This window comes from Ursus maritimus, unplaced genomic scaffold, assembly GCF_017311325.1.
Source record: "Ursus maritimus isolate PB19 unplaced genomic scaffold, ASM1731132v1 scaffold_3, whole genome shotgun sequence".
Classification (NCBI taxonomy): Eukaryota; Metazoa; Chordata; class Mammalia; order Carnivora; family Ursidae; genus Ursus; species Ursus maritimus.
Genome location: NW_024425563.1, coordinates 17,398,229 through 17,413,001, shown reverse-complemented (window position 1 = coordinate 17,413,001; position 14,773 = coordinate 17,398,229). Strand labels below are relative to the sequence as shown.

The following is a 14,773-nucleotide window of genomic DNA, read 5'->3' as shown; positions in this document are numbered from 1 at the left end:
CATATTAGATAGCTTGCCAACCAAATATTTATCACAGCCTTTGTGGGAGCCTCCTGGCCTGCTTTGATCTGAACAGCTTCACTTTTGATTGGCTTCAGAATAATTGTATTTATATATTTCATTGTTTTTGATACAGTGATTTTCTTAACCAACCTTCTTTCCGCGAACTGTTTTTTCAGGTTTCCAAAAGAAAACTGCCGCTGTCAGCATTTTTTGTGTACAAATGTTTGAGCTATGGATGAGATAACCTAACTGGTCTCACTGGGTCTAAGGGTGCGCACACACACAGGACATGTTGAGTCATTATCAAACTCCAGAAAGGGTTGCACTCTTACCAGCAAAACCCAAATACTCTGCTTTTTTTTTTTTCCTCTCTCTTTTTTTGTCTTCTAATTTTTTTCGTTGGTAGGAAGAAAAAGATATTTTTGAAGGATATTTCATAAGGTGACCTCTAGAAATGTGTTAGTGCATCTGTTTTGTCAGTAAGGATAGCAAACAGGTATTATTTTAAAAATAGATATAACTATTTTGGCAAAATAAATTTATATTGTCTTTTTAATATGTTTTGGCTTACCCAGTCTTGCTATTATATATCATATCTGTGGATGTCTGTATGTGTACCTAGGTGTGTGTGTGAGATACCAGTTTTTAAAGTACATGTTTTTATTGTCCACATGTTATGTGCAGAGTACTGTATACAAATGTAAATATGATTCATTCATTGTCTCAGATAATCCTGACCACAATCTCGTAGGGTAGGAATCGCTATTTGCACCCTAGGAATGGCGAGCATTGAGGCTTGTGGAGGTTAAGTATCCTGTTGTAGGTCACATGGCAAGAGGTTAGGTACCTCTTATTGGAACCCGCGTCTCTGATTTCAACCACTAGATATATTGCCAGTTGTGAAAATCTTGTCCTTTCCTTTGAAGAACCTTAGGAAAAATTGTACTGTCAGGTGAAAAGTACCAACATTTCAAGCAGATGACATTTCCATTTTATCTGCCAAGGCTCCCTGTGTGTTCCCACCCTGTTTATGGAGTCCCCAGAAGTGGCCCTAGGAGAAACAGTCTTTAAACTTGAGCCTTCTTTGACAAAATTGTCACGGACGTGCTTGTGACAAAGTGTTGTCTATTTGTCATCTCATTTTGCTTCTCATTGTTTATCAACTTGTGTTTATTTAATGGGTATCTACCAAGGAATTACTTGGTGTGATACAGAATAATTATTTGGCTAATGCTTACAATGTAATGGGGATGAACTGCTAAAAAAAAAAAAAAGTTCTTTTAATGAGTTGACTGCTAAGCAAATGGCATTTGCAAAAAGGCAAATTTTAATAGGGCTAACTTCAGTTGCCTCAGTTGGAAGTAAGAAATCAGACTCTTTAAAGAGTGATTCCACTCCCCAATGAGTTTCTCTTTTTTATATCCCTCAAAGAAAGGTCACTAATTTTAGACATACCCAATTAGATATGAACAAAATATCTTTCTCTTTCTCAGCGCCAGTGTTTAGGACTACTAAGCCGCTTTGGGGGCTCTGACAGACTGCGTCAGTTTAAATTTCAAGATGATAATGTGGAAGGAGATAGAGTGAGCAAGAAAGATGAGCTCGAACTGGCCATGCAGCAGGTAAGAGGAGTGGGCATTGTGTATCCGTTCTTGAACATTTGTATGTTTTTGGAAGCATGTGATAAAAATAACAGATGGGAGTGATTTTGCAAATTGATTTTTAATTTTTTTGTAATTTTACAAATTGATCAGTAACTTTGTTCTCCTTCAGATCTGGAGTTCCATATTTGGGCATTTGGGGAACTAATAATTTTGTTACTGTTATTCTTCCATTGTAGATCTGTGCCAATGTCATGGAATATTGCCAGTCACTCATGTTACAGAGCTCCCCCACATTTCAGCATGCTGTGTGTCTCTTCACCCCTAGCCTGTCAGAAACCATTAATAGAGATGGACCCCGGCAAGGTGAGCCTGCTTCTTTCTTTCTGTATTTGAAGATTAAGCTTCTCTGATTAAGACAAGCTCTAGTTGGCTCCAGTGAGATGCAGTTTTTTTCTCAATGTGTAATTAATGGGAAAATCTGTAAATGACTTTAAGAAGTGTCAGTAAGGAGGTACTATTGTCAGTCCCGTGGACAGGCTAGAGAGCTTGAGAGGACAGAGAAATTCAAGATTTTCTGAGGATAAATTTAGAAGAGCTTTGGGGGGAGAGTATGGTTTTAGATAGTATTTGAGACCCCAAAGAAAGGCTCTAAGATTGGTGAGTAAGCTCGCTGGGTGAAAAATGTACAAATGTAACACATGGTTTATGTGTGAAATCATGTTAAGTTGAAAGCAGTGTCTAAATTGGGTCTTGTAGTATAGCTCCAAATTTCTATACCACGGGAAAGTAAAATGTAGATGCTAAGTGGGCTGACATAGTTATGACTTTCTAAGGACACAGCAGGCGAGATCTGGAATGTGAGGGCTGTGGGTTGATTAAAGCTGTTACCCTGTAGGGCACTCAGAAAACAAAGCCCATTGGGATCTTAGTGGTGCTTGGTAATGGAATGCAGTGCTGCTGACTTCCAGAAGCTTTCTGTGTGAGGTTTCTGAAAATCATTTTGTCACATTTTCATCTTCTTCAAGATCTTATTTTCCCTGAAAATTACTTAATCACATAAAATATTTAATAGAATGATGTTATGAAAAATATATTAGCTTAACAACATATAACCACTGTCTCATGTAAATGGGCTGAGAACTAACTCTGTTTGTGTAATTCCATTATAAAGTGTCCAAGGGGCGCCTTTCTTCTCCCTTGAATCTAACATTTAAAACAAATTTAACCTGCTCATAACATTTTCAGATGAAATTGTAGTTTTGTCATCTATTCTTCAAAAACATTAATCATATGCTAATAATGTGTCATTAGTAATTATTAAAATTTCATTTGGTTTCTTCTCACTTTGAGGCAGTCTTTCACATACCAGGTCATTCTTAGATCTTTAATACTGGAGGATGAATTTTATGAAGCCTTATATATTGGTATTTATTTTTCCTCAGACTTTTTAAAGGTTTAATCTGCATACCTACCTTTGCCAGTTGTAGCCACAGGAGTGGGTAGGAGTGTGGTAGGTTCAGGAACATTCAGCTGTACAGGGGCAGTTTAACCCATAGACTGGTGCTGAACTGCCTAGATTCGAGTCCAGTTCTATAAACGACTGTTGCTATGACTTCAGAAAAACTACTTAGCCTTTTTGTGCCTCAGTCTCCTCATCTGTAAAATGGGAGTATAACAAGCTCTTTTCCAGTGAATTATTGTAAGGATTAAACGTGTTACTCAGTGTGAAGTGCTTTAGAACAGTGTCTGGTACTTAGCACTGCCTAAGTGTTACTTATCATTATTTTCGTTCTTGCCGATCGTCACTGTTATTGTTCAGTATATGTGCTATCACTTGTGGTTTAGGGCCATCTCCTGTAGCATTTCTACTGCCTAGACCTCACGCCGTCTCCTACAGAATCTGTTTCTGTAGTCAGGTTTGTCATGAGCTGTCCTCATCTCATGTCTAAGTCTGGTCGCTTCTGCACACCTTCATATTTTCTAGGTATGAGCAAGTCAGCATGTGAGAACTCCTGATAGGCTTATCATTAGACCATTCTCTTTCTGGATGTGTTCCTACCAGAGTAGGTATCATCTAAATGTTGCCTGGGCCAGAGTCCCTAATTTCACTAGGAGAAGGCTGTGTATCGTAGAGACTGTCACATCTTCACTGAAGACTGGAAAGGGAAACCTGGCAACTCAGATGAGTCTAGGATGTCCTGGTTGGTGGCAACATCCACTGACAAGGAACTGTTCTCTCTCGTCCTCTCCTCATGAAAACATATCAACTCTGACTTTGAAGCAACGTTAAGGGAGATAGCGGGGAAGGAAGCAAATGCACAGTCTCTCCTGCACTATTCTTGGCAGTCAGAATCATTAAAGATTATCTCCAACTTGAACTTGAAATTACTAAGGTGTTTCTCAAGGAACCCCTCAGTTGTAAGAGGAAATGGCTCTATTTACACCATTTCTTCCAGTTCTTCCTTCGCGAACGACTTTCCCAACTTCTTATGGTTCCTTTGCACCTTCATCGGAAGCTAGTTGAGTAAAAGGTAGATCATTTTGTTTTCCTACCCAAATGGACTTATGGTGGTAAGAGAGTTGTTGAAGTTTAAATTTAATTATATTTTTTTAATATCTCAGTGTTCTCCTTCTCTTGGGAGAATGACTTTGAGCGGGGAATCCAGCAACCAGAAAGATGCAGACCAGAAATGAATTCATATAACTAGAGCTGTAGGGTGAGGCAGGAATTCTTCTTCACCTGGGCTCAGAAAACTCCAAACTTGTGTGTATGGCGTGTGTGTGCGCACGCGTGTGGTGTGTGCGCATGCGTGTGCTGTGTGCGTGCTCACAGGGCGGGGGGTTGTGGAGGGGGGAGCTGGATGCAAAGGTTTGTGATAGATTTCTCAAAGAGGTCTTCCCCCAATAAAGGGAAAGTTGTGTCATGTCCACCAGCCAGATTTCCTTATTCTTTAGGGCTCCAGCTTTATGCACATAACTGATCACAGTAGCTCCTCACCACTCCTCTGAACTGTCAGGAGTATTCGGTAGTCTTGGGTTGGTTTGGATAGTAGTTCACATGCCCTGCAGTTCCTGGGCATCCCTTGTTGAAAACGGGTCTTATAAGTGGGACATTGTGTTTTATTATCAACCCTATTAGATACTCAAGCTCCAGTGATTCCATATTGGCGCCTGCCTGGTTTGGGCATTATTGTCTACCTGCTGAAACAGAGTGCTAATGATTTCTTCAGCTATTATGACAGCCATCGACGGAGTGTCAACAAGCTACAGAATGTAGAGCAACTTCCACCAGACGAGATCAAAGAGGTATGAATCTTGTAATGAGCTGTGGAGATTTTTGAGAAGCCATTGCTTTTCCGAATAAGGGCCACAGTACTTGTGTCCGACTTGTGATGGATGCATGCAGCGAGATGAAAGGGCTTGGAGTGATTGCTCTGTGTGGCTTGAAGAAGAGTCCCTCCCTGGGGCACCGCGCCTGGTAAGCAGGGGAACGCTTGGATGGCAGACAGCGCAGCTGTTCGGGACTCCGCCTGCCCCTCGGTAGAACGGCAGCTGGCTTTCGAAGAAGAGTTTTGGTAACTTATACTCTAAAACCCGTGCTGAGAAATGTGGGTTTCTGGTGCAGATGCTAACTCAGTAGAAGTGACCCCCTCAGTAAGACGTCTGTGCCTTCAGCATCTTCCGTATCTGTTCAGTAAATATTTCAGACACGTGGGATGGCACATAAGGCTTGACTACCTGCTCTCGGTGACGCAGAGTCACTCGCTGATAATGTATTGTAGCGAACGATGCAGAATTGCTAGGCTTGCTTCCTGAGCAGCTGCCTTCTTTCCCGTGTGGCACGGCTGAACTACACCCGGTGGCCTGGGGCAGCCTGGATGTGGAACCATGTTGCCATTCCTCGTTTGCACCAACTGTCCTGAAAAACTCCATGTCACTCTTCAGAGCAGTCAAAGCGTCCTCCCTCTTGCGCTCTTGCAGTAATCCTAGGGACCGTGTGGTGGGTGGTGACGATGTGCCGGGCCCTGGGCTACAAGTTCTGTCTCCATACGTGAGGCAGGTACTGTTACTACTCCTGTTTTCTCAGATGAGGAAATGGAGGCCCTGGAAGTCTGAATAACTTACCCAAAGCCACACAGCTAGCGAGTCCCGAGGCAGGAGTAACTGCCGGGCTCAGGTAATCCCTGGAACGGGGTGGTTTACCTCTGGCAGCCCTTGCCCCTCACGTGTGGCTTTCGGGCGCCGCCAGCACTTGCAGGAGGAACTGCAGTCAAGTACGGGGTGCTCTCCCAGCCCCACTTCACTTTGCCTTCTGCCAAACCCAGCAGCTGAAGTTTGAGTCGGACCGCTGTGCTCACGCCGAGCAGAGGTGTGATGAAGGGAGCTTCTGGGTTGACGAGCCTATTTTAGTTTTTGCTGTAGAAGTCTGCTTTACATTTTCTTCAGAAGATACAGGACAGCTGTTACAGAAATTCTCCATGGCACTGTTAAACCTACGGCTTGAAAAACCTCCCATTGCATTTTGTTTTAGTTGGACAGGAAATTCAGGGTTGGGCGGCCCCTCAGCAAATTGGAAATGTCTGGCTCAGAGATAAGACCTTTTCCAGAAAGCAGCAGATGAATCTTCACTTGTGAATTCAACTACTTTGGCTCCCAGTTTTTTAAGGTTATCAGCTTCCTGACTAGATAATAACTCTTGTCTGCAAGGATGTTTAAACTTCTTTGAATGTTTTTCGCAGTGCCTGTCATAGCGACCCTCTCTATAGATTTTCACGAAGTGTCTGTTATAGTTGATGTCATTGCTAATACTGCGTTTGTTTCTGGTCCTCAGTTGTGTCAGTCTGTGATGCCTGTTGGTGTTGAGAAAATCTCCACTGCCCAGAAATATGTTCTAGCAAGACGGCGTTTGGTGAAGTTGATCAACAATCGAGCCAAACTGCTTTCCCTTTGTTCTTGTATCCTTAATGGAAATCACAGTGGGAACTTGAATGCTGACCTTTAAGAGAATCTTTAAATGTAGGAACTGTTTACTGATTTTCACATTATTTGGGCATCAACACTATGAAAAGGGACATAATTTTTTTTTCCAGTCAATGCCCGATCTGTTTCCAAACTTCTACTTTTTTTTCTTATCTTTTAGAGTGAGCTAGTAATCCTGATAATGAATACAGTCACTCTGTCTGGACAAGAGGCAGGGACATAGGAACCTTTCCCCTCTCTGTTAGACTGAGGCCGTGGGTACATCACATCACGAAGTGGTGTGGTCTCTCCTTTGTTTTCCTCCTCAGAAACTGGTTTGATGAGATTGTTTTCCTTTAGTCTGAGCTCTCTGTAGTTATCATAGAGACCTGCCTATTTATTCTTTGGCGCCATCTGGAGTACTACTTGTTACACTGCACGCCCACGGATTCTCAAGATTCCTTGTTTGCCTCCAGAACCTTGTTTAAAAGCAGAAGACTACAAGGTAAACTTTATTCTGAAAATTAGTGAACCACACATACCTATAGATTTCAGTGCCTTGAAAAACCACTTACATTTTTTATTTATTTTTTACGTTTCCGGGTTACTAAGAGTGGACTGGGCAATCGAGAGCTACTTAGTTATTGGACATAGCTGTTTCTTGTATTTTACTTCTATTCATGGGGGAGTGTGTGGAGCATAAGAACATCTTAGATGCCGCTCTTTAGCTTCTTGCAGTTAAGGGCTGGCCAGCTCCAGAGTCCCCTGGTCACAAATAATTTTCCAGAAGAATGGATGTGGGTCAGCCTAGGCCACGTTTCTTATTGCTACAGTGAGCCTCTCTGACCCATGAACATGTATTGGATCCCTTAGAGGGAAAGAAATGGAAGAAAAGGCTGCAAACCCTGGCCTAGACCAGTGAACTGCTTCCCAAGGGCTTCCATTTCTTGGACGTTGAGATAGATTTCTCAGCCTTGACCCCTGTTTTTGGTGACACTGTGGTTCATTGTCTTAGGTTCTTCGACCGTATAGTAGATACATACTTGTAAAGCTGGCTTGTTTGTGTCTTTTATTGCCAGATTCCTTCACTTCAGAAACCAACCTGGATTTTAGAAGTGGACTGACTGGAGTGAGCCAACATGACATAGACCAGGTAAGGTTCTATTCTTATATTCTTTTTTTCGTTTTTGAAAGAAAAGTCTAGTATGTTAGTAAGATGATGATTTTCAGGATTGTACACAAAGACCTGATTTTAATTCTGGCCTGCCTAAGAGCTATGGCACTTCAAACAACTTACTTTTGAGCCTCTGTTTCGTCACCGAAGAAATGGGAATGATAGTTCAGCCTCAGAGTTTTGTCAGGATGAAATGAGGTTTCGTATGTGAGGCTCCTAGGGCAGTAGTGCCTGGAAGGAACATAGTGAGAGTTCAGTTGTTAGTAGGCATTGTGATCCAGAAACTTCTAATTTCTTTAGATTAACTTTGTGGACTTCATAAGCACAAAGTGTCACTTAGCACTTAATTTTTCAGAACATAATTTAATGGAGAGATTGTGAGCAGCCATTAAAAATTCCATTGCAGGAGACTATAATATGATACAGTATTATGTCTTTAGTAACCTCTTGACCAGTATTATTGGAATGAATGAAGAGCATTCCAAAAACAACTAACATAAAAACCTCACATGAACCTAATAGGGGTCTTGGGAACAAAGCGGTTAGCAGGGTATGTGATGTTAGATAAATTGAATTACAACTGGATCTCCTGCTAGGCATCTGACTGTCCCTAGCCCTGGTTTGATAAAGGCTCTGCTCGTTCCTAATCCCTCTTGGTCACTGCCTTTCTTGAAGCTGAAGGTTGGGCTTTATCCAGGGAAGGGCATGCTCTCATCTGAGCGCTGACTACATCTGCCCTCTAAGTGACTTCATAAGAGCAATTCATGTTTTGGCTAGGCTTGTTTAGGGAAGCCAATATTTAGTGAGGCCATGGGCAGAATTAACCAAAGAATAGTTCTTCCAGAAGATGTTTGATAACTATGTGTTGACTTAATGACTATTTGTGTTTCATTAGACTGCTCTGTCATAGTTAGACAAAATGCAGGATTAATAAATAATCTTCTCACTCTTTGATTTTACTGCAAAAGCAAAGGCAGTAGAGTCATCTAATTTTACACTTGATTTTAGTGTTTCAGTATAATACCAGTAGAATCCATCCCAAACTACATATGCATTCTAAAATACATGAATTCTAAAGTGTGTATCAGGTTCCTTTCCTCTATTTATATATTTTGAAAATAAACACATGCAAATTTTTTTTCAATTGAAAAATCAAATAAAAGTAAAAGCTTCTTTCCAACTTATCCTTTGTTTCTTTCCCCAAAGGCATCCACTCCTAACAGATTCTTGTATTGCCCTTCAGGAAATGTTTTTGTGTATATGCCCATATATCAACAGCAGGATCCATACTTGCTGCTATTTAAGATTTTACACACTTATACAAGACAGGAAAGAGGGAAAAACAATTCTATACCAATAAATTCTAGCATGGAAATGTTAACGTTTAGTTAATTTGCTACATGAGAAAGGACCACATTACAAAAATTCAAAGGTATTTTAAATTGGAAGACGTAGAATAAAAAATATTTGAGACTATAATTTTAATAACGCCATGTCATATCTATTACCTCTAGCTTCAGGCTGACGCCATCAATGCTTTTGGAGAATCACTACAAAAGAAACTTCTGGACATTGAAGGATTATACTCAAAAGTTCGATCTCGCTATAGTTTCATACAAGCTCTTGTCAGACGTATCCGAGGCCTGCTGAGGATATCCAGGAACTGAGAGCCTGTGCTTATGCTCTTCTGAGGAAGAGATGAATTGGGGAAAACTGTCCCCTTTTTATAGATTAGCTTGTTTCTAAATTATGACCAAAAAATATTTTGCTATTTCTTTCTTTATATATGGACATCTTTTCTGTAAATTTTTTTGCCTGGTTCCAACCTCGCTAGTAAAAAAAATAAACACTTTTTAAAAAAAGAAACAAAACAAATGTATGGTTAGTCTTTTGAAATTTTACCTAGAAAATGATCAACATTAACGGGAATCCAACAAATAAAATTCCCACAGTGGTGGTTTTCCTTTAGGTATATAATTCTGAATGTTATATTAAAGGCATAATCTGAAAATGCTAATGTTTTATCCCTTGTTGTCTACATTACACTTCTGTCATATTCAGGGTTACTTCGTGGGGTAGAGCAGACAACAAACTATAGCTATGCTCTTTAACAGAGTAGCGTACTCAGTACTGTGAATGTATTACAGAAAGGTCCCAAGAAATGAAGCCATCTCTTTCCTAAAATTGTTTTTTTCTTTTCTGCATGTAAATGACAGTATAATAATTTGCATTTGTTCCTTAGAAATGATTGTGAAATTTCCCAAACTAATCACCTGCTGATATTTCTCATGTAATTAATATAATGAAAAAAAAATATATGATGGCTACGATTAGGGCAAAAGAACGTATACAATCACCACTCCCTTCTTGCCCAATTGTACTTGTGTTCAAGTGACTACATCATCTCAAAGTCCATTTTTCCCTTTCCAGCCATCAATTATTTTAGCCTAATATATAGGAGAGACTGCAGAAGGGGAGAGTCTTGACTCATGTAGTAGCAGAAAATTTATACTTAGTTATATAGTATAACCATATTTTTATAGTTACACTATACTATAGTTATATAGCATAACTGTAAATATAGTACAACTATAAATTTAAAAAAAATTGTATCATTTCCATGGCTTTTTAGCATCTTTTTAAAAGGGCCTTGTCATTGTTATAATTGAAGTTAATTTACTGCCCACCACTTAGAAACATTAGTCTTTAGCTGAAAAGCATCCTGCTAATGAACAGAAGTCCTAGGGGAGTGTGAATGCGTGAGTAAGTGGGTCCACTATGGAGTAGCGACATCTGAACATAGGCAGGAGCTCAGAATCAGAAAGGAGCCTGGGGCACAGAATCAAAGCATTTTGTAAACCTTGTGAGTGTGAAGCTAAATTGAAAATGAAGATTTTTAGATTTACTGAACTTTGTTTTCTTGTTTTCCCATCATTTCTTCCAAAACTCCAGCAGACTGGATCGGAAGTTGGACACTGGGGAATGTGTGGGGAGGGAGGGCAGGAAGGATTGCCGCTGCAGGTGTGCTGCTTAGAAGGCTGACCAGAAATGCAATTTGTATTATAAAGCCAGCTAACAGCTGAGCCTCGCTGCCTGACTCAGCATGGTTACCTGGGGTGTGGAGAGGGGCTGTTGGTGCTGCGTGTGCTCTGTAGCAAAGCAAAGGGGATCAAAACATTGTAGAACTTTCATTTTAAAAAGGTTTAGCATTTAAAGGGAAGGTTCATCCAGTCCTAAAAACTACTAAATAAACATAGGCTCTTAAAGCATTGTTTTTACTGAGTTAATCTGTTTGGTGGGATTAGAAAAAAAGAGGTGAGTACCTTCTTTATTGTAGTTTTCATAAAATAGTGTTGCATAAATATATAAGTCTGAACTTTATCTGAGCTATAAAAGCTGTTCATACACAATTGAGCCTTTTCTAAGTACTCGTTTATTTTCCCAAGTTGTTTTGAAAAACATTGACTCTTCATAAGAGTTGAAAGAAAACGCATTTTGCATATTTGCTTTATCTTTTTTATATGTATATAAATACTATTTTTTTCCCCTTGACTGTTTGAAAATAGGTTGTAGACATCGTGACACTTTGTCCATATTTCAGCAAGTATTTCCTTCCAAATCATAATACCATAATCACACTTAAGACATTTGCTAGTAAAATGCAATAAATAATTTTCTAATATCAGTCTGTATTCAAATTTCAATTGCCCCCAAACTGTACTTCTAGACCTTTTATTTTTTTACCCAGAATTAAATCAAGAATCACACATTACATTTAGTTCTCTCGTATTCCCTTGAGTCAGAAGCGGTTCCCCTCCCTTTCCAGGGGAGAAGGTGGTTAACCTGACACTTTTAAGCTATTTTGGAAAAGGTCCCACAGTTTTTGTTTTGCTTTTTAATTCAGGCTAAACATTTTTGGCAAAAATACTACAGTTCTTTGGGTGATATGCCTTCAGCATATCATATCAGGAGGTACATATCAGTTTGTCCCATTATTTTAAGCTTGCTCAATTAAGGTAGTGCTTGACACACCTCTCCATTGCAATGAATAATCTGTGGGTTGATACTTGAAGACTGTGAATTTATGTTTCCAAAAACCTTTTCAGCCATTGCTTTTATCATGTATTCGAATTTAAATACTTGTGTATGGCTTCAATCATACAAATAATATAATCAACATAATAAACGTGCGGATACCCACTCTATCCTCATGTCATATACTTAATTTGGTCAAATCTTTAAATTAACCATATTTGTTCCAGAATTATTTTTTTAAGTACATCTACTGTGGTAGATACAGTTGGGGCTCCTGTGAACTCCCTGATCCCATTCCCACTACTTCCCTCCCAGAGATAACCTTTGTCTAGAATTCATTGTTGAATTTGCCGTTCATGTTTTATGCTTCCACTACATATGTGTGTGTTCATAGGCATTAAAAAGGATTGTTTTACAGGTTTTTTTTTTTTGTTTTTTTTTTTTTAGTTTTTAATTCCAGTTAACAGAGCGTGTTATATTAGTTTCAGGGGTACAATATAGTGATTTCAGAACTTCCATACATCACCCAGTGCTCATCACAAGTGCACTCCTTAATCCCCATCACCCATTTAACTTATCCCTTGTTTTACAGGTTGTTAATCTTTATATGTGTGTTGTAATACTATGAAACAATTTGCAGTTTGCTTTTTTTGGTTTAACATTGTGTTTTTAGTAATTCCTCAGACTCATTTATTATAAATATTGAATGGTAGTTACTATATTTTACAAATACCCTAATTTATTCATTCTCTTGTTGGTGGGCAGACATACATTTAAATTCCCAGTATTTTGCTATTACAAACAGTGCTGCAATGACTATCACACATGTCTCGTTGAATGAGACATATGACATGTAAGAAGGCCTCTCTGGATTACATAACTAGAAGCGGAAATCCTGAGATGGAGGTTAAGAGTTTTAAATTTCACTAGACACTGCAGTATTTTTCTCAGTAGTTCCTCCAATTTACTCCCACCCATGGGGTGAGAGTTCCTGTTTGTTCATACCATTAATAACAGTTCCAATTGTCATACTTTTTTTCCCCCAATGACTTAATTTTTTAGAGTAATTTTAAGTTTACAGCAAAATTGACAGGTAGATTCAGAGATCTCCCATATACCTGCTGCTCCCACACATGCATAGTCCCCCCATTATCAGTACCACTCACTGAATGGTACATTTTTACCAGGGATGATCCTGCATTGACACATCATAATCATCCAAAGCCCTAGGGTTCACTTTTGATGTGTATTCTTTGGGTTTGGACAAATGTGTGACATATATCCATCACTACGATATACAGAGTATTTTCACTGCCCTAAAAATCTTAACCTTCTGCACTCTGTGTTCATTTCTCCATTCCTGCTTACCCCCACCCTCGTAACCAGTTATCTTTTTATTGTCCCCATAGGTTTGCCTTTTCCAGAATTTCATGGACTTGGAATCATACAGTATGTAGGCTTTTCAGATTAGCTTCTTTCACTTAGTAATATGCATTTAAGCTTCCTCCAAGTCTTTTCATGGCTTGATAGCTTTTTTCTTTTAAAGCGCTGTTTTCTAGGGGCGCCTGGTGCCTCAGTCGTTAGGCGTCTGCCTTTGGCTCAGGGCGTGATCCCGGCGTTCTGGGATCGAGCCCCACATCAGGCTCCTACGCTGGGAGCCTGCTTCTTCCTCTCCACTCCCCCTGCTTGTATTCCCTCTCTTGCTGGCTCTCTCTCTGTCAAATAAATAAATAAAATCTTAAAAATAAAGCACTGTTTTCTAGTCCATTGTCTGGATGTACCACAGTTTTTTAATCGGCTTACCTACTGAAGGGCATCTTGGTTGTTTCCATTGATTGAAGTTCAGATCTCTTGGAGTTTAGACATCTTGGTTGTTTCCATTGATTGAAGTTCAGATCTCTTGGAGTTTAGACATCTTGGTTGTTTCCATTGATTGAAGTTCAGATCTCTTGGAGTTTAGACAAGCTAGAAAGGGAGTGAAGCCAGAGGGGAGCGCACAGCTTTTAAGAATATGGAACAGCTGAGAGACTGGAGATCTGGCTAAGGTCAAAAATCTGGTGAAATAGGAAATAAGTTTTGGGAATATAATACTTCAAAGGTGGAGCTGGTCCAGTAGATGACAAAGTGTGGGTTAGGAACATGGGGGTGGATTGCTGAAGTGGTATGAGGATGGTCACTGGAGGTAAGGATTCTGTGTGTGGCCTTGGAAGTCTCCCATGATCATGATAGATTGGCAAGGCTGAAAGGAAGGCTGTTAGATGCCAAAGCTTTTGGTAAATGAAGGGACCACCCGGGAAGTCAGTAGATGAAGGCATCGTGAAGGGATAAAGGGAAGGCATTACTCTTGAAGTGTTTCCATCAGAGGACATTTAAGTAATAATCTCAAAGTAGCAAAAATAATTCTGCCCTTCTTCCCCTGTCCTTGTGGTTATTTGGGGGTATAAGAGAAAGAACCTTTGAAAAGACCTTAGAGGAACAGGCTTCCTTTCAGGATTTATTTGTGAGAAGGGGGTAAGGTTTTATGCAAGGAACTTCAATAAATCCTGTGTTCAGAGGCTGCACCAAGCACTTGCTGGGCAATGAGGATGGAGTCATGAACGGATGAAATCCTCATTATGTAGTTCACAGTATGGTGTCTTGCAACTCAAAATGTTTCAGAGGCCACTGGTAGCAGCCTCACTTGGGAGCTGGGTAGAAATGCATAATGTCAGGCCCCAACTCAGAGGTACTGAATCAGAATCTGCAGTTTGACGACATTTCCAGGTGATGTGAATGCACATTAAAGTTTGAGGAACACTGGTCAAGATTTGACTGAGTCTTGTTTTAATCTAGACACGCTGGAAAGTGAAGTGTGTTGCAGCCATCTACTAGCATCTCCTCCCTCTTGGCCGTCCCTTTAGTTCAAAGAGATCCCGCTCCTCTGGTTATAATTGATGAGAGAGCACCTGACACTAACTTGACCAATCAGCATTCCTTCCCCAGGTATTGAAAATGGTAG

At 39.9% G+C, this 14,773-nt stretch overlaps 1 protein-coding gene across 3 annotated transcripts in view; it reads left to right on the top strand.

Moving 5' to 3' along the window:
- NUP205 (nucleoporin 205) overlaps positions 1-9,745 on the top strand; it is a 77,409-nt gene extending 67,664 nt beyond the window's left edge. For all 3 annotated transcript variants that reach the window (XM_008707604.2, XM_008707603.2, XM_040643965.1), the window contains 7 exons: positions 1,497-1,625; positions 1,844-1,970; positions 4,747-4,913; positions 6,439-6,562; positions 6,943-7,071; positions 7,646-7,719; positions 9,255-9,745. In XM_008707604.2, the coding sequence (XP_008705826.1) occupies positions 1,497-1,625; positions 1,844-1,970; positions 4,747-4,913; positions 6,439-6,562; positions 6,943-7,071; positions 7,646-7,719; positions 9,255-9,407 (903 nt within the window). In that variant the 3' untranslated portion in view covers positions 9,408-9,745. The remainder of the gene's footprint in view (positions 1-1,496; positions 1,626-1,843; positions 1,971-4,746; positions 4,914-6,438; positions 6,563-6,942; positions 7,072-7,645; positions 7,720-9,254) is intronic.
- Positions 9,746-14,773: the final 5,028 nt, after the last annotated feature.